At 56.6% G+C, this 18,131-nt stretch overlaps 3 protein-coding genes across 3 annotated transcripts; 1 reads left to right on the plus strand and 2 right to left on the minus strand.

Annotated features, from left to right (window-relative positions):
- The first annotated feature begins 263 nt into the window (after positions 1-263).
- H310_07716 (hypothetical protein) lies at positions 264-14,222 on the plus strand. Its single transcript, XM_008873201.1, has 21 exons — positions 264-1,018; positions 1,069-2,655; positions 2,707-3,516; positions 3,578-3,935; positions 3,985-4,203; positions 4,259-4,597; positions 4,647-5,165; positions 5,218-5,552; positions 5,596-6,023; positions 6,070-6,385; positions 6,429-6,581; positions 6,627-7,121; positions 7,174-7,501; positions 7,550-7,849; positions 7,903-9,494; positions 9,546-9,731; positions 9,776-10,934; positions 10,984-11,890; positions 11,941-12,111; positions 12,165-13,567; positions 13,615-14,222. The coding sequence occupies exons 1-21, from the start codon at positions 290-292 to the stop codon at positions 13,917-13,919; spliced, it is 12,639 nt and encodes a 4,212-aa protein (XP_008871423.1). The 5' UTR covers positions 264-289; the 3' UTR covers positions 13,920-14,222.
- Positions 14,223-14,386: 164 nt separating this feature from the next.
- Positions 14,387-15,079, minus strand: H310_07717 (hypothetical protein). The gene has a single exon (XM_008873202.1). It carries the CDS (start codon positions 15,060-15,062, stop codon positions 14,457-14,459), a length of 606 nt encoding a protein of 201 aa, XP_008871424.1. The 5' UTR covers positions 15,063-15,079; the 3' UTR covers positions 14,387-14,456.
- Positions 15,080-16,059: 980 nt separating this feature from the next.
- H310_07718 (hypothetical protein) lies at positions 16,060-17,801 on the minus strand. The gene is made up of 3 exons (XM_008873203.1): positions 17,289-17,801; positions 16,702-17,242; positions 16,060-16,594 (listed from the first exon to the last, which is right to left on the minus strand). The coding sequence occupies exons 1-3, from the start codon at positions 17,781-17,783 to the stop codon at positions 16,278-16,280; spliced, it is 1,353 nt and encodes a 450-aa protein (XP_008871425.1). The 5' UTR covers positions 17,784-17,801; the 3' UTR covers positions 16,060-16,277.
- Between the last annotated feature and the right edge of the window lie 330 nt (positions 17,802-18,131).

Consider the following 18,131-nt stretch of genomic DNA (forward strand, 5'->3'; position numbering starts at 1 on the left):
CACACCCTGTGAAGTTATCCGTCAATTCTATACATCGGTTTTCCACGTCGAGCTGTCGGGGATTTGGGGGTTTAAAAACCAAACGAGCTGCAAACCAAACGAGACTGCAGATCACAGTCAAGCATATTCTGAAAGCAGACAAATCCCAATATTTTTACGGATGTTGAAAACCACTGACAACTATTTGTGATTTCGCGCCGACGAAAGCGAACGTTTCAAGTGAAACGTTTTGTGCTTGCGTTTCATTGGTTGATGGGTTTTCTTGAAGAGTCGCACTGGATCGCCAACGATGGCGGACGAGGTGCGGGCAGCAGCGCCTCCGCCTGGGAAGAAGAAACCAGCGCCTCCTCCATCAACACATGCCACATCTAGTGTTCCGAAGCGACTGTCGCGCATTTTGAACCTCAACGACCTGCGCCAAGAGTCATCGGGCCATGCAACTCCACCAACTGGAGCGTTGGGCGTCCACCCTCCATCCGGCCAAACGGACAAAGCCCTCCTTGTTGATCGAATTTATGCCAAAGGAATCAAGCGCACACTTCTCCAGGCGCAGTTGTTTCCACCAAACAAAGAAACCGGGTCGAAACTCAGTCCGTTTACTCTACAACCTCTTGTCCCACCAAATCCGACAGAAAAGGCACTCGTACCTCGTCGTCCGGAGCCACTGCATTCACCTTTGTCTCCGACCGGGAACAAAGGAAGCCTAACGGCATCTCGCTTCGTCATTCCGAAATCGCCACCTGCCTCCGTGGAGCCATCGCCACCTACTCCATTAAGCGCCCGTGATGCGTACTATTTGGATGTCCGCCGCCCGCAAGCCAAGAAGCCAAAGTTTGTGTCGCCACCCGTCGCTGTTCCGCGCCAGTCGACGCTGTCGATTCAAAAGCCGGCAGATGGAGTTGCTCCACCAACTCGCGCGCAACTGCTCCAGAAGTCGACGCAGCTCAAGACGTTCACGGAGAGTGTTGAGGAGAGCATCTTGACGTCCGGGGTGCCGAAAGACTCCTTTCTATACCTGGTACGTTTTCGTGTCAGTCCCACAGACATGGTCAGACTGTTGTCGTCCAGGCCCGCGCCGAAGATAACCCGTACAAACTCGTTGTGGTCGATCACGCTGCCATCAACGTGCATGACTACTACACGATGAGTCGCGCCGGCATCACGCACTTTTGTGACGGAGTGCCGGAATTCACCTACCTCGAAACATTTGAACGGGAGCATTACATGTTTTCGCTCGTGCGGGAGATTCCTTTCTTCCAAAAGTACCGAGTGTGGAAGCAGTTTCGGACGTGGAAAACCAACGTCCGCGCCGTCAAGACGGCACTGTGCAAGCGCGTGCTCACGCAAGACCTGTTCATCCTTCGCCCGACGCTCCACGGGGCGCTCATGGAACTCCGGACTCTGTGCTACAACATGGGGCTCCTTCGAGTCTTTTCGATCGAAGCACGACGCACGTACACCCTGATAGAGTTTTCCGAGTGCCAGCAAGTTCAGATGACAGACACGCAGACCCGGATCGGTGAATTCGTCAAGGCAATCGTCGACACAACGCACACGACATGCAACGCGTTTTTAAGCGACTTTCTCTTGTCAAACGGATTTGCCACGCCCGAGAAACTCCCGCCCAACTTGGCATCGATTCTGGCGCTCATGGGACAGAGTGCATCGTCTGAGGACGATGGCCAGCCACCCAACAAGAGCCCAGACGACGGACACAACGAGACAAAGGCCGTGTGGCAAAACGGCCGGGCCGTCACGTTCACCGAGCGCGCCGCAATGCGCACGCAGTGCCGGAAAATCACCAAGTTGATCCGACTGGTCGAGTTTTTTGTCGTCGATTCGTTCATGTTGCTTGGAGTGGTGTCGACGCAGTGTTTGCTGGAGGAGATGCGGCGGCTCGCGAGAGTCCTCGCGTCAGATATCCATAACGCACTGAAGCCGAAGCATGCGCCAGTCGCAACGAGTCCTCCAACGGCGCCTGCCGGCAAGCAAAAGCTCAAGCTCCATGCCATGCCACCGCCAGCCGTGGCACCACTGTTTCGAGTGGAAATTCACCTTCATTTGGTGCCAGAACACGGTTCGTCGTTTCGGTCGGACTTGCTCTTCACGCCAAGCTGCGACGAGCTCCGCGCTGAATTGGAAAGCGTGGTCTTTTGCGGCCTCAAAGCCGCAACAAAGCGGGATCGGCTCATGAGCCACACCGAATTTGGGCCGTTTGTTAAGCCTTCCCTCGACGAGATCTCGAACGGCGAGCTCTCGGCGGGCCTCAACTTGGACATGATCGTGCTGGAAGACTCGCGGTTCCAGGCCATGACGACAGGCATTGTCGACTTGATCACGCAATCTTACGACGACTTGGCCACGTTTACGCAATCGCTCGCGACATTCCAGGCCGAATTCATTGAAAACATGACATTTCGCCAGGTCGCGTCGAATCTGACGGACGCGACCAACTTGGGCCGGTCGATCGAGGACCTGCGCGATCAACTCGACAAGTATACCGAGCAGATTGCTCGCTTCGACACACTTGCCGACTCGGCCGTGGTTGGGCTCATCTTGGCCGACTGCCGTGCACTCAATGCGACGCTAAAGCCGTCGCCTCGACAGTGTATGGATGCGCTGCATGTTCTCATTCCCACCATTGCCCAGCACAAGGTATGTCATTCAAGGGTTATGGCAGAGCGCACGAAATGATATTTTGCATAGAACGAAGACCTGATGCTCGAGGTGTCCAAGGCTAACGACGCGATCTCCTCGATCCCGACGACTGTGGACGAGTTTGCCCAGGCGCTGGCGTCGCTTCGAGATACGCAGTCCAAGATGAATGGCCTAGACGACCGCTACATGTTCTTGAAGATGCTGTATGGGCTCACAGACGAATACAAGATCCACGTATCGGACTTGGATTCGACGAATGCTTTTATGCTTGCCCAAAAGCGCGCGCAGCTCAAGACGTCGATGGATCTGTTGGACACGTCCACCGAGGCGTACACGGAGAAGTTTTCAAAAGAGCTCGAGAAGAAGATCCCGAAACTGACGGCGCAGATCCAAGAGCGGCTGGACGAACTCAACGACGAGAGGCTCATCTCGATCTCAAGCGATGCTTCCGACATGCTCGCGATCTTGCAAGGCATTCACGAACGCCTGGTCGAACACGAGGCGACGAGTGTCAAGTACGTTGGTTTTCAGAGGACCCTCGGCCTTGCACAGAGCTCGTTTGATGAGCTGGCTGTCCTGCGGGAAGATTTGGAGATCAAAATTCAGGTGTGGAAGGCCACCAAGGACTGGGCAACCCAGGCCGATTTATGGCGCGACGCTGCGTTCGCCGATGCGAACGTGACGGCGTTGGACGAAAAGATCACGGCATATTTCAAGATCGCGCTGACTTGCGAGCGGTCGCTGCCGGGGAACCCCGTCGTCCATGCGCTCAAAGAAGCCGTCGAAAGCTTCAAGGAGACGCTGCCGATCGTCAGCGACTTACGATGCCCTGCGCTTCAGGAGCGGCACTGGCAGGAGGTACCTTATCCTTCCTCATCCGGAGAAATATGATGCATGATGGGGCATAACAAATTTGTAGCTGACGGAAGTCTTGCACTTCGACGTGATGGGAGATCCAACCCTAACGCTTGGCCGCCTCGTTGACATGAAGCTGCAAGAGTTCGCGCCAAGCGTGAACCGCATCGCGACGGAAGCAACGCAGGAAAAGTTGCTCGAGAACATGCTGATGCGGATTACGAGTCTTTGGGCAGACTTGGAATTTGACATCAAGTCGCACAACGATCGCAAGGACTTGTACGTCCTCGGCGCGACGGACGACATTGTGAGCGCGCTTGAGGAGAGCTTGATCAACATGAACACGATCCTGGGGTCCCGCTACGTCGGTCCGATTCGAGACGACGCCGTTGCGCTGCACAAGCGTCTAGTGTCGTTTCAAGGTAGGTCGATCCAGTGACCGAGAGTCTCTCGGTAAGCCCGTGTTTGCAGAAACTGTGGACGAGTGGATGGCGTGCCAGCGCGAATGGGTCTACCTCGAGACAATCTTTTCCGCGCCCGACATCCAGCGCCAATTGCCGTCGGAAGCGCAAATGTTTTCCGTTGTCAATACTTTCTGGAAGGACTTGATGCTCAAGACGCATGACACGCCCAACTGCATGAAGGCGACGGCGGCGCCAGGCCTGTGCGACACCCTCGTCAAGCACAACCGTACGAGTCCTTCTTGCTGGCAAAGAAAGCCGACGGTGGCATCAACCGTGAGTAGATTCCCTCGAGAAGATGCGCAAGTCCCTGGAAGACTACCTCGAAACCAAGCGACAGTCGTTCCCTCGCTTCTACTTTCTCAGCAATGACGAGCTGCTCGAGATCTTGGCCCATACCAAGGAGCCACATGCAGTCCAACCCCACTTGTGCAAACTGTTTGACGCGATCATGCGGCTCGAATTTGGCGACGCGCACGGGTCCATCGACATCCTCAGTATGAACTCGGCCGAAGGGGAGCGCGTGGCGTTCGGGCGCAACTTGAAAGCGCGCGGCAATATTGAAGACTGGCTCAATGCGGTGCAAGTGAGCATGACGACATCCCTCCATCGGTCCATGAAGGGTATACTTGGTCGATCGTCCATCCCGTGCGCCTCATTGCTGCTCCATAGCTTGCGTCGGAGACTACGAACCAGCCCAGCGAGATAGCTGGATCTTTCACCATCCAGCGCAGTGTGTGGCAAGCGTCACGTACATGGTGTGGGCCAAGGAATGTGAAGCGGCGTTCGGGGTACCTGGCGGGCTGGAAAAGTGGCACAAAACGATCGTGTCGCAGCTGGGCGGCCTCACGCGGCTCATTCGGTCGCCACTGACCAAGCTTCAGCGTTGCATCGTGACGTCGCTCGTGACGACGGATGTCCATGCCCGCGACATTGTCGAGGAGTTGATCGAGCTCAAAGTGCACGCTGCGCACGACTTTAGCTGGAAAAAGCAGCTTCGGTACATGTGGGACGCAGACGCGGATGACACAGTGATCCAGCAGTCCAACGTGACGATTCACTACGGCTACGAATACATGGGCGCGTGCTCGCGACTGGTCATTACGCCGCTGACAGATAGGTGCTGGATGACAATTACAGGCGCGTTCGACTTGAAGCTCGGCGCGTCGCCGTCGGGGCCAGCCGGAACAGGCGCGTGTGTCATGGAGGCTTTGGTGGTCATCTGACTTGAGACATGGAGTAGGCAAAACCGAAACATCCAAAGACCTGGCAAAAGCCCTTGCGATCCAGTGCATTGTGTTCAACTGCTCGGATCAAATCGACTACAAAATCATGGCCAAACTCTTTTGTGGTCTGTCGCAGTGTGGGTGCTGGACGTGCCTCGACGAATTTAACCGCATCGACATCGAAGTGCTGAGTGTGATCGCACAGCAGCTCATGATCCTGCGGCACGGACGACTTGCTGGCACGACCGACTTGTGCTTTGAAGGCCGCACGATTCTCCTGCAGGACCACCACGTGATCGTGACGATGAACCCTGGGTACGCGGGCCGCACCGAGTTGCCCGATAACCTGAAGGTATGGAGCAACCGTCCAAGGCGAGGCGCTCACGCCCAAGTAGATTTGCTTTCGGCCGGTGTCCATGATGGTGCCAGACTACAGCTTGATTGCCGAGATCATGATGTTCTCCGAGGGGTTTGACAACGCAAAGGACTTGAGCAAAAAGATCACCAAGCTGTACAAGCTGTGCTCGGAACAGCTCAGCCAGCAGACGCACTACGACTTTGGCATGCGCGCTGTCAAGACAGTGCTCGTCATGGCTGGTGGGATGAAGCGGCAGCAGTCGAATGCAGCCACCGGAGCGGCCGTCACTAGTGAAGAATTGCTCCTCATCCGAGCCCTTCGCGAGGCCAACTTGCCCAAATTTGTCGACGACGACCTCGTGCTATTCCTCATGATCATCCGCGACTTGTTCCCGAACGTCCAAGTGCCGGAGGCGCAGTCCAGCGCGCTGGAAGAAAGCATTGTGCAGCAGAAACGGGGGATGGGGTACATCTTACTGCATGCAGCTCAGACCGCAGTGACTTTCCTGTAGGTACCAAGACGTCCCGGCGCTCACGAGGCGCACGGTCGAGTTATTCGAGACGCTGCAAGTTCGTTCCGGGGTAGCGTTAACGGGCTGCAGTGGCAGCGGCAAGACTACATGCTACACGCTTTTGAAGAAGGCCATGGCGGACCTTCGCGATGACAAGCAGAGTGCCGACCGCCGGTTCCAGAAGGTCACAGTCCATGCGCTCAACCCGAAATCCATTTCGCTGGGCGAGCTCTACGGCAGCTTCCACTCCCTCACGCACGAGTGGAAGGATGGCCTGGCGTCGTTTCTCATGCGAAGCATCATCACCGACAACGCGGTGCGTTCAAAGCGCCGCCGCAGTTCTCATCGATCGAGTGTAGGAGATCAAAGGCGGTCCCGACAAGGAGGTCATCCCATGGCTCGTATTTGACGGCCCGATCGACGCGCTTTGGATTGAAAACCTCAACACGGTCTTGGATGACAACATGACGCTGTGCCTTGCCAACGGCGAGCGCATCAAACTGCTTCCTCGAGTACGACAGGTCGCACAGCCGTCGGTTCTCATCGCATTCGACTAGATGCGCCTCGTCTTTGAAGTGTCCGACATGAACTCGGCCTCGCCTGCGTCCGTGTCGCGCCTCGGCGTGCTCTACTTTTCAGACAAAACGCTAGGTTGGCGGCCATGCATCGAAACGTGGCTGTGCGAGACATTTGGCACGGACATCGATGCCAAGTACGGGTCCACCAAGCTGCGCGGCCGCGTCCTCAAGCAGCTGGAAGCGCTCTTGGACGAGCCGTGGACGTATTCGTTTCCACTGCCGTTGCAGACAACGTTCTTGAGTTTGGTCATGAATGGGTGCGACCTCTTCACGACCCTCCTCCACCGCCAACAAAAGTGGTTTCCTTCCGCGGACAGCGACAGGCAGCACAAATGCTTGGACATGATCCTTGTGTTTGCAATGGGGTGGGCATTTGGCGGAAATCTGTTTGAGAACGACCAGCGCCAATTCAACCAGCTCTTCATCGCGTGGATCGCTGACCAGAAGACGCTCTTTGTCCCGTCCCTGATGCAGGTAACGACATGGGGTGCACTTGTGCTCAGCTACTCGATCGTGGGCCACTTAGGTTTGTGGGAAGAGCACTGGCGGCGCGGCAAGCTGCGTCGGCACCGGGTCCTCTCGGACCATGGCGTGCATATTTGATTTTTCCATCGACTTCACAGAGCTTGCGTGGTCCCATTGGGACAACTACGTGCCAGCGTTTGCCTACCAAATGCACACGCCGGTGTTTAACATTATGGTTCCAACCGTCGACGTGACCAAGTACTCGCGCTTGTTCTCGCTGTTGGTGGCCGCGATGAAGCCGGTCTTCCTGACGGGAGATACGGGCGCTGGAAAGACCGTGATTGCTCACTCGGTGCTGGACAAATTGGCCGCGACCGGCGACATCCACGGTGGGTGCTTTTCAGGTGGCTTCCCGTCACAAAGTCGTCGGTCTGCAGGAACAGGAGTGATTCCAGTATACGTGCACTTCTCGGCGCAAACAACGAGCGCGACGACGCAGTCGAGCATCGAGTCGAAGCTTATCAAGAAGCGGAAAACGCTCCTCGGCGCTCCAGTCAGCCAAAAGGTCGTGATTTTCGCCGACGACATCAACTTGCCGGCGGCTGACGCGTACGGAACGCAACCGTGCATTGAGTTGCTCCGGCAGCTCCTCGACCAAAAGGGCGTGTACGACCGCGAAAAGTACTTTTGGAAAGACGTATCGGACACCGTCATCACGGCCGCTGCGGGACACCCAGGTCCATATCATCGCGCCCATTTCATTTTGCGCGTGACCTCACCAACGACGCAGGTGGCGGGCGGCAAGTGCTGAGCCAGCGCTTCATGCGGTACTTCACCGTGTTTTCGCTTCCAGCCGGCAACGACGACGCGATGCGCGTGATCTTTAGTGCAGTTGTACAGGGCCACCTCCATTCGCTCAACTTTTCCCCCGCCGTGCGAGACGCCGCCACGCACGTGGTGGATGCCACGATCAGTTTGTACAGCGCTGTTTCGTCCGAGCTTCGCCCGACGCCGTCCAAGTGCCACTACTTGTTCAACTTGCGCGATGTGGTCAAGGTGTTTGCAGGGGTGTTGACGCTTCGTCCGTCGTTTTCAGTGGACGGAACGGTGAAGTTGTGGATGCACGAGTGCCTGCGAGTGTTCTGCGACCGCCTCGTGAGCAAGCAAGACAGGACTTGGTTCACCACGACGTTGATCCAACTCGTCAACAAGACATTTCGGATGGGGTGGACGCACGACGGAATCTTTGGATCGGACGACGCGATCTCGGTGCTGTTTGGGTGCTTCGGGACGGGCACGGTCAAAGAGTACGACGAAATCGCCGACATCGCATCCCTTGAAGATCTCCTCAACTCGTTCGTGGACGAGTACAACAGCTCGCACTCGACGCCGCTGACGCTCATCTTTTTTCGCGACACGATCATGCATGTGTCGAGCATGGCGCGGATTCTCATGCAACCGCGGGGAAACGCCATGTTGATTGGGGTCGGCGGGTCCGGCAAACGCAGTCTGGCCAAGCTTGCGGCTTCCATCATGGGCCACGACTGCTTTGAAATCGAGTTGACGCGGCACTACGGCCGGAACGAATTTCGGGAGGACCTCAAGACGCTCTTGGTCAAGACGGGCGTCCGGGGGAAAGATACCATGTTCTTGCTCACGGACACGCAGCTCATCTCGGACGAGTTTGTGGAGGACATCAACTCGCTCTTGAATGCTGGCGAGATCCCCAACCTGTTCACGCACGAAGAATTCGAAGCCGTCATGAACGACATGAAGCCGATTCTCCAGCAGCTTTCACTCGACGACACGCGGCAGAACGCCGAGCGCTCGTTTGTTCAGCGCATCCGAAGCCACTTGCACATCGTCCTGTGCATGTCCCCTGTCGGATCCATGTTCCGATCGCGGTGCCGGCAGTTTCCGTCGCTCATCAACTGCACCACCATGGACTGGTACGAGGAATGGCCGACCAGCGCCCTCCTGTGCGTCGCGGAAAGCTACTTGAACGACGTCGTCCTGGCCGCCGAGTCGTCGCGAAAGGCGCTCGCGCAAATGTTTGTGCAAGTGCACCACAGCATCGGCCGCCACACCGTCCTCTTCCGTCAGGTGTACCAGCGCCATGTGTATATCACGCCCAAGACGTACCTAGACTCGATTCGGCTGTACCTGCGCATGCTCATGGAGAAGCGGCAGCAGGCCAAGGAAGCGTTCGACCGGCTCAGCACGGGTGTTATCAAGCTCGAAGACACAAACCGCATCGTTGCGGCTCTCCAGATTGAGTTGACAAACCTGCAGCCTACGCTCGCTGCCAAGGCCGTGGAAGCCGAAGATCTACTCAAGCAGGTCTCCATTGACCAGAAGGAGGCGGCAATTGTGGAGCAGAAGGTACGACGCCAGTCGTTTCTGTGGGTTGAAGTTGTCATTGGGGTGGTGCAGGTGAGCCATGACGAAGCCGTGGTAAAAGCCCAAGCGCACGAAGTGTCTATCATTCAAGCCGATGCTCTCAAAGACTTGGAGACGGCCATGCCGGCGCTGAACGCTGCCGTGCAAGCGCTCGACTCGCTGGACAAGAAGGACATCACGGAGGTCCGAAGCTTCGCCAAACCTCCTCAAATCGTGATTGTAAGTAAATACAACATCGACAGGGACCTGATGGCGGGTGGTAGGTCGTCATGGAAGCCGTGTGTATCATGGTGGGCGAGAAGCCCGACTGGGACACGGCCAAGAAGCTCCTGGCCAAATCCACTTTCATGCAAGAACTCAAAGAGTACGACAAAGATAACATCCCACCTGCGACCCTCAAGAAGATCCGAAAGTACACCGAGAGCCCCGAGTTCGCCGTCGAGGAAGTGAAAAAGGTGTCCAAGGCCGCCATGAGTCTGTGCATGTGGATTCATGCAATGGACGTATACGCCAAAGTGGTCAAGGAGGTCGGGCCCAAGCGCGACCGGCTCAACCAGATGAACGCAGTCCTTCAGGACGCCAACGGCAAGCTCGCAAAGAAGCAAGCCGAGCTCAACGAAGTCATCACGCGCGTGCGGGGACTCCAAGCGCAGTGCGACTCTGTCGTGGCCGAGAAGAAGCGCCTCATCATGGAGTCCGACTTGACGAGAGAACGGCTCAAGCGCGCCGAGAAGCTCACGGTCGGACTTGCCGATGAACTTGTCCGGTGGAAGGCCAGCATGGAGAAGATGGTGGCAGACGAGCTAAACTTGGTGGGGGATGTCTTTTTGTCGGCCGCATCGATCAGCTACTTGGGTCCGTTCGACTGCACGTTTCGGGCCAAGCTCACGCATCTCTGGATGCTCCAGTGCAAGGAATTGCTTCCGTGCACGCCGGCATTTTCCCTCTTGGACACGTGCTGCGACTCGGTCCAGCTGCGGGAGTGGCAGCTCCATGGCCTTCCGACGGACAGTGTCTCGGGCGAGAACGCCATCATGCTCTTCCGGGGCGACCGGTGGCCGCTTTTGATCGACCCGCAGCAGCAAGCGTCGACCTGGATCAAGCGCATGGAGCAGCCATTCGGGCTCGACGTCGTCAAACTTCACGACAAGCAACTCCTTCGCACAGTCGAGACGTGCGTCCGCGACGGCCATCCGTTGCTCCTTGAAGACGTGCAGGAAGTTCTCGATCCGGCGCTCGACACCCTACTGCTCAAGTCGCTCGTGAAGCAGGGTGGCAAGTTCATGCTTCGGCTGGGCGACAAGGACGTCCTGTACGACCGCAACTTTCGGCTGTACATGGTGACCAAGCTCCCGAACCCGCACTACCTTCCCGACGTATGCATCAAAGTGAACACGATCAACTTTACCGTCACGAAAGAAGGTATGACGAACGGTGGCGGCACTGTCTCAACGTGATGGGGGGTTGGTAGGACTGGAAGACCAGCTCCTCGGCGACGTTGTGCGCAAGGAGCAGCCCGACGTCGAGCTCCGAAAGAACACTCTCTTGGCCAGCATTGCCAACGATCAAAAGATCCTCAAGTCGATCGAGTCTAAGATACTGGCGCTGCTGTCCAACTCGCAGGGCAACATCCTGGATGACCAAGTCCTCATCAACACCCTCGCCGACTCGAAACAAACAGCGACGGTCGTGTCGGAGCGCCTGGCGGAATCGGAGGTGACCCGAGCCGAGATCTCGGAGATCCGCAACAAGTACCGCGGTGTGTCGTCGCGGGGATCGATCTTGTACTTCGTGCTAGCCGACCTGGCCGCCGTCGATCCCATGTACCAGTACTCGCTCGAATACTTTTCCCGCCTGTTCAACCAGAGCATGGACGACTGCGTCAAGGTGCTGGGCCAGCACATTGACGCGCGCGTCGAGATGCTCATCGAGAGCCAAATGTTCCTCGTGTACCGCAACGTTTGTCGAGGCTTGTTTGAGTCCCACAAGCTTCTGTTTTCGCTCTTGATCTCCGTCCGCATCGCGATGGAAGCGGCGGTCGTGTCGCCAGCCGACGTCGCGCTCCTCAACCCTGTCGTTGTGGACCCACTCGCGATTCGCCCCCAAGAGCTTGCCGATGGCCACATCACGTCAAAGCAAATGGGCGTCGTTGAAACACTCGCGGCGTCCTGCTTTGCCATGGAAGGGCTCCCGTTGTCGATGCACATGTACCCTGAGGCATGGGGTCAGTGGATTCGACACGATGATCCGTACTGCGCCGCCATGCCGGACGACTTTGACGTCAAGTTGACTTCGTTTACCAAGCTGGTGCTTGTCAAGGCACTTCGCCAAGACCGCGGCATCGCCAGTGCCGTCTCCTTCATCGCACGCTCTTTGGGGTGACCTATTTGCATGGTTCTGGCCGGCAGGATTGACGTTGTCTCACTAGGCCGCAATACACCAAGTCGCCGCCGTTCGTCATGGCCGACATTTTCGCCGACCTGTCCAAGACTGTTCCATGTGTGTTTGTCCTTTCGTCTGGCGCGGACCCGACGAGCATCCTGCATCGATTTGCGCAGTCCAAGCAAAAGGACGATGCGCTGCATGTTGTGTCCCTTGGGTAAGCGATCCACCTCGATGCGTACGGACGCTTGACCTTTGTCTCCATTCTAGACAAGGCCAAGGAGCGGTCGCGAGCGCACTCATTGCCCAGTGCGCCAAGAGTGGCGAGTGGGTGCTGCTACAAAACTGCCACCTGGCCAAGTCGTGGATGCCGGCGCTGGAACATATCCTCCACTCGCTCCGCGTCGACCCCAGCGACGTCCACGATGACTTTCGCCTCTTCTTGACGTCGTTTCCCGCCACGTACTTTCCCATCGCGATCTTGCAGTCGAGCGTCAAGGTCACGAACGAGCCTCCCAAGGGCCTCAAGCCCAACCTGCTCCGGTCGTTCGAGATGGTGGTGACGGATGACGCGCTCAGCCAGTGCAGTAAACCAGCGTGGAGAAAGCTTGTGTTTGGCTTGTGCTTTTTCCACGCAGTGCTCCAGGAGCGGGCCAAGTTTGGGCCGATTGGGTGGACTCTCAGCTACCACTTCAACGACTCGGACTTGGAGACGGCCATGGCGGTCTTGCGCACGTTTCTTGACGAGAACGACCATATTCCGTGGGAAGCGCTGCATTACGTGACAGGCGAGATCAACTACGGCGGCCGCGTCACGGACGAATTCGACCGCCGGTGCTTGTTGACGAACCTCCAGCGCTTTTACTCGGCCGCGACGGTCGACGACGACGCGCCAGGCCGATTCTTTACCACGACGTCCCAGGTATACTTTGCCCCGGGATACTGCACCACAGCAAGTCAGTTCCGCGACTTTATCGAGTTGCTGCCGGGCCACGACGCCCCCGGCGTGTTCGGGCTCCACGAGAACGCCAACATTGTGTTCCAGACGCAGGAAACAAATGCCCTCTTCAACACGGCGATGGCCTTGCAGTCCCGAGGGGCGTCCGCATCGTCGACGCCGGTGGAGGATAACAACGATGCGATTGTGCTACAACTTGCCGTCCAAGTCGATGCGAATCTGCCCAAGTTGCTCGAGAGGCCCGCTTCCGAGATGCCGCCCCCTCCAACGGCCCTCATGGACTCGCTGACCACCGTGCTCGGCCAAGAAATGGTGAAATTCAACGCCCTCATTCGCGTGGTCCAGCTGTCCGTGGCGCAGCTCCAGCTCGCCGTGAAGGGTGTCGTCACGATGAGCGAAGCGCTAGACTCGACGTACAAGAGCTTGCTGCTCAAGCAAGTGCCTCCCGAGTGGCACAAGGTCGGGTTCGCATCGCTCAAACCGCTCTCGTCTTGGCTCGTCGACCTCGTCGAGCGAGTCCAATTCTTTCGCGAGTGGCTCGAGCATGGCCAGCCGACGACGTTTCCGCTTCCTTCCTTCTTCTTTCCCCAGGGGTTCCTCACCGGCGTGCTGCAGAACCACGCGCGAAAGCACCTCGTGCCCATCAACACGCTCGAGTTTTCCTTTGCGATTGACCCCCCCGACTTGGTTGTAGCCGACGGCGCGATCGTGACAGGTTCGACCGCACACGCGGACTCGACCTCATCTTGTGCACATGCATAGGACTGTTTCTCGAAGGCGGCCGGTGGGACGGCGACCGCAAAGTCCTCACGGATGCGCGACCGAACGAAATGCTGTCGGTGCTACCGCCGATCCACTTTCTCCCTAACGTTGCGGTCACACATGGCCAGAGCAAGGCCGGCACATGGTACGACTGCCCCGTGTACAAGACAACTGCGCGAAGAGGCACACTGTCGACGACCGGCATCTCATCCAACTACATCATATCGGTCCACCTTCCATGCGACTTCACCGCTGCATTCTGGATTCTGAACGGCACCGCCCTTATCGGCAATTTGAACGCTTAGCCTGCTACCCCCAACCACGAAGTTAACGATCGTCGTAATGATCCAAGTGTCACAAAGCTCAGCGGTCTCGAATCCCGTGGAAACGAGTCGATGGGCCTCCGAATTTGTTTGGCGAGGCGGTGCAGGTGCCACCTCAAGGTGCGAGGCCATGCCCCAAGGAATGTGCCAACAGTGGCCGCTCTCATGTCAACGCAATCACACAGATGCTCTCATGACAGGGCATCTGGTCCATCTGGTCAACAACGCGCCTCTGGAACATGACGCCCGTCGGGGGGGTGTTGGGCGGTGCAACTAGATCGTGGCCAATCTTGCAGTGGGGACTAACCGCGGACGAAGTGATGATGAGAGGTGGTGACGGGTCCTTGAGGGGAATTGAGGGCGGATGCGGGGTGGGCTATCTCTTAACAAGATCGCTGGTGTCCCTACCTTGTGGGATGTTTTTGGACGAGGGCTTCAATGGTTTATTGACGACGCACAACAGATAGAACCCCTTGAAGGCACTGCATCGTGATGTTAAATAAAAAGTAAAGCGCTCATCTAAATGACAGCGGCCCCCGTTGGACGCTTTCGAAACTGATGCTGCACGCCCAGCGAAAAGCAATCGCGCTGGATCATTTGATGTGGTGGAATAAACCCCCGCCGCCACCTTCCGTTCGTACCAGTCGGAGCGTTGTGCGGGTGCATGTCTCGGTCGTCGTCGAGTTCCATGCCGCGATCAACGTCTTCGTTGCAATCTGTGTGCGTCAACTCTGGTGACCCCATTGGGAACAGCCCAATATCTAAGTCAATGTCCGACTCGGGAGAGGCTGTCCTGTACGATGTTCGCTTAGGCGGCAATGGACTCAGCGATCGTTCCCACGACAGTCGATGGTGTGGACTGTAATACGTCGGGTCTTCAAGCGACGTACTGCGAGTCTTGTTTGGAATCATGATCGGTGCGCTGAGGCGACTCGATGGGTCGGTTTCGGCGCGACCATCGCGGGAGACACCAGTCGCGAGGTGCGGGTTGATACGGAGCTTCTCGAGATACTTGCTCCGCCACTCGGACGACATGGACGGGGACAGCGAGGACTCCCCCTCCACCTTCATCGCGAGCAGGTGCTTGTGTGCCGCGGACATTCGCTTCGATGCCGTCGGGAGCATCTTTCGGCGGCCGGTGGATTGAAAAATGTGCGAGGAGGCAGTTGCTGGTCCCAGGTGCTCGACGTGGATTGGCTGGTTCAAGTGCTGGTCGGGCGAGTCTATCCCACAGTAGTAACGCATTATCCGGAAAACCTGGCCTCACGCACTTGGATACGTGCATAGCTACTCGCGCAGAGCAAAAATCCGCGGTCCTCAGTGTAATATTTCGTGGGGGTGCACATGAGAGATGAACGGTGGCATGGTATGCGCTGTTTGGGCGGAGGTCGGAAGGGATGGTCATCCTCCTGGCTCCATTTATCCGGATTGTGTCGTTAGGTGATGGCGCGTCGCATGGCTTGTCATTTGCCGAACATCTGCTGCAATTTCGAGGATTCGAAAAATGCTTGAAATTCGGAGGATTCGGACTGAAATTGCACGAAATCTTCCGAATTTGGCGAGATTTTCGAACGTTGACGAATTGAAAGCAGCGTTTGAAAGTTCACCGCGTCGACACACCGGTTTTATTACTCTGCTTGAATAAAACTCCCGGTCAAACACGTTAAACGATCCCGTGGCATGGGACGAGGCAAGAACTGTCGCGAAAGATTCAGAAGCGGTACATTGGTGCCCGCGTTACGTGGACGACGCCAAGGACGACGCAGCGGTGGGTCACACAGGACCCCTCCCCGGCCTTTCTACCCCCAACTACGACCTGTCCTTAGCGTTGGGATCATCGGACCACCTACTGGAGTACCTACGGCGCTTTCGACGCAACATGTGAGGGTTTAGTACGAGAGAGCGACTTGCGTGGCTTTCACTCTCGAGTCAAACCACCGCCAATGTGCATTGGCTTTGATTGCCAGAATAGTCAACGCATACCACGACTGCGACATGACGGTCCGTGTCGCACCGACTAGTTCGAGTGGATGGCTCGAGGTGGTCAATAGATGCGAGTGACGGCACCATCTACTTGTTGGGGGCGGCAACTCCGACTGCGAACGAATGCAGTGAACGAAATCATGTGCATCGTACAACACTTTGGATAGCATTCCAGGGGCAGGATCCGATATCGACAAGATCAAGCGTGAACGCAACGTCGGCGGCATCGACAATGGAATCCATGCACCCATGATTTGCACAAGGCCCGTAGACGCTGCCACATCTATCTCGGGGATGGCGACTTTCTACGTATTGTCTATTTTGGTGTGCAGATCACCCCATCACTTGTCCTTTGCACTACATGACGGTGCATGACTTGCTGTCTTCAGCAGGGACAGGAGGAGTAGTCTGGGGAGCTGCATCGGTTTTGACAGTGGTGCTGCTCGAGGGCTGCTTCCGAAGCGGGGGATGTTGACGGGGAGAAGCTGTGGACTCTGCCCTGATGGAAGAGTTTGAAATGGCCAAGAATTCCACGAGCTGCGGGCACTTTGTAAGCAGTCCCATCGACGTCGGCGATGCCGCGAGCGACTGCACCACCACCAGCGATCGCTTGTCTGGCTTTACGTTGGCCGCAAGCATCTCGGCTGCCAAATTTGCCGCAGTCGCTTCGTTGCCTAGAACCAAAGGTCATGCCCACCTGCACAACAACCGCAACACCACCATCCACTCGACGCGTCATTCACTCGGGAAGGCAGAGATGCATCAAAGATGGGAACATTACCCGACTTTGCAGCAGAGTACAAACCAGTGTTGTACAGGCGGCTTGTCATGGGCTGGTGGAGCTGGTCCTTGAGGTACTTGAACAGGGTCAGCGCCAGAGCGTAATTGTGAAAGTTCTGGCACGCATGGATAGCAGCCATGCACGATGACTCGTTCGCAACGACGAGGTTTTGGCCGACCATGGCGAGGAAGACGTGCACGAGCCTTTCGGGGTCAAGGTCGTGGTCACGGCACTTGGCAAAAATCATCGAGAAACGCATGGGACTCACGAGCACCACGCCGCGGGCTAACGCGGTGGCGAAAATCGATTCGATTTGCGCCACACGGATCGGCCAGTCATCGTTCGACCGCCAGTAAATGGCACCAATAGCCCATTGTATACAGTGACTCGCAGCGTCCGGCTGACGCTGGCACATCTCGACGATGAGGTCAATGGCGGAGATATCGTTCGGATGGGTATGGAATCGAAGGATCTTCGTCTGGAGGTCATAGCGCAAACGACCATTCGGTATGGCTTCCGCGGCTGCCAAGAGATGCATGACCTAAAGGTAACGTAACCATCACTGGCACTGCATTGGCTGAGCCTACGTCTTTGGAGAGGTCCCGTCCATTGAAGGAGCGATGACGGATCAGCTCAAAGAGATGAACAGCGCTGGAGAAGTGCTTGAGTCGTAGGCAGACGCGGATCATGGACACGTGTTGGTTCGTATCGATCTTGTCGACATTCTCGTGGAGCCATGCCAACACGGCTTTCGAATCTTGGCGGTCCAGGGCGCCCGACTTGCGGATTGCAATGCTGAAGTCAACTCCAACCGATCGGTCCAACGACATTTGGAGAATGTCGAGAGCTTCCTTTGTGTGCTTGCCTCGGAACAATTGCGTCACGACGTGCTCCAGCGCTGCTGGTTCAGGCAAGCTGTCGGCCGGCTCTTGAAGCAGTTTGGTCGTTGCATCCCTTGGGTTTGACCGGAACGTCTCCAGCAAGGCTTGGATCTCGGGGCTCAATGGAGCATGCACATGGGTTGAAGCTGTTGCCGATGCAAAGTACCGCCGGCTGCCGACTACCAGTCGGTGCGCCAACATGATGGATGGAAGACTTGATGCACCTTGACTGGTGGACAAACGTTGATTGGTGCACTCTCATAGGGTATTATATTTTTATTTAGGGATATTGAAGTCGGACGAACTCGCAACAGTCATATTATCACGTGAAATAAGCAGAGCCGCCGGCGACGGTAAGGGGCGAAGAAGACTTCAGCGACCGAAGCAGCACGTCCATATAGTTTTTGTAAATAGCATGAAGCGGCGGCGTCTGCTTCAATGCCCTTTACATGCGATGGAATCGCAATTATCGTCTGCTGACACACGTAGATGTATATTTTTCTTTGCACAAAATTGAAACGGCGTTATATATGGCTACTTCGGAGTATT

This window comes from Aphanomyces invadans (genome assembly GCF_000520115.1).
Source record: "Aphanomyces invadans strain NJM9701 unplaced genomic scaffold supercont1.15, whole genome shotgun sequence".
Classification (NCBI taxonomy): Eukaryota; Oomycota; class Saprolegniomycetes; order Saprolegniales; family Verrucalvaceae; genus Aphanomyces; species Aphanomyces invadans.

What these genes read in the sequence shown, in the direction of transcription:
- H310_07716 (XM_008873201.1), top strand. Translation starts at nt 290, where the DNA reads ATGGCGGACGAGGTGCGGGCAGCAGCGCCTCCGCCTGGGAAGAAGAAA. An exon ending in AAGACTCCTTTCTATACCTG is followed by an intron (nt 1,019 to 1,068) that starts GTACGTTTTCGT and finishes GTTGTCGTCCAG; the next exon opens with GCCCGCGCCGAAGATAACCC. An exon ending in TTCATCGCACGCTCTTTGGG is followed by an intron (nt 11,891 to 11,940) that starts GTGACCTATTTG and finishes TTGTCTCACTAG; the next exon opens with GCCGCAATACACCAAGTCGC.
- H310_07717 (XM_008873202.1), bottom strand. Translation starts at nt 15,062, where the DNA reads ATGCTCCCGACGGCATCGAAGCGAATGTCCGCGGCACACAAGCACCTG.
- H310_07718 (XM_008873203.1), bottom strand. Translation starts at nt 17,783, where the DNA reads ATGTTGGCGCACCGACTGGTAGTCGGCAGCCGGCGGTACTTTGCATCG. An exon ending in GACGGGACCTCTCCAAAGAC is followed by an intron (nt 17,243 to 17,288) that starts GTAGGCTCAGCC and finishes CGTTACCTTTAG; the next exon opens with GTCATGCATCTCTTGGCAGC. An exon ending in GTACTCTGCTGCAAAGTCGG is followed by an intron (nt 16,595 to 16,701) that starts GTAATGTTCCCA and finishes CTTTGGTTCTAG; the next exon opens with GCAACGAAGCGACTGCGGCA.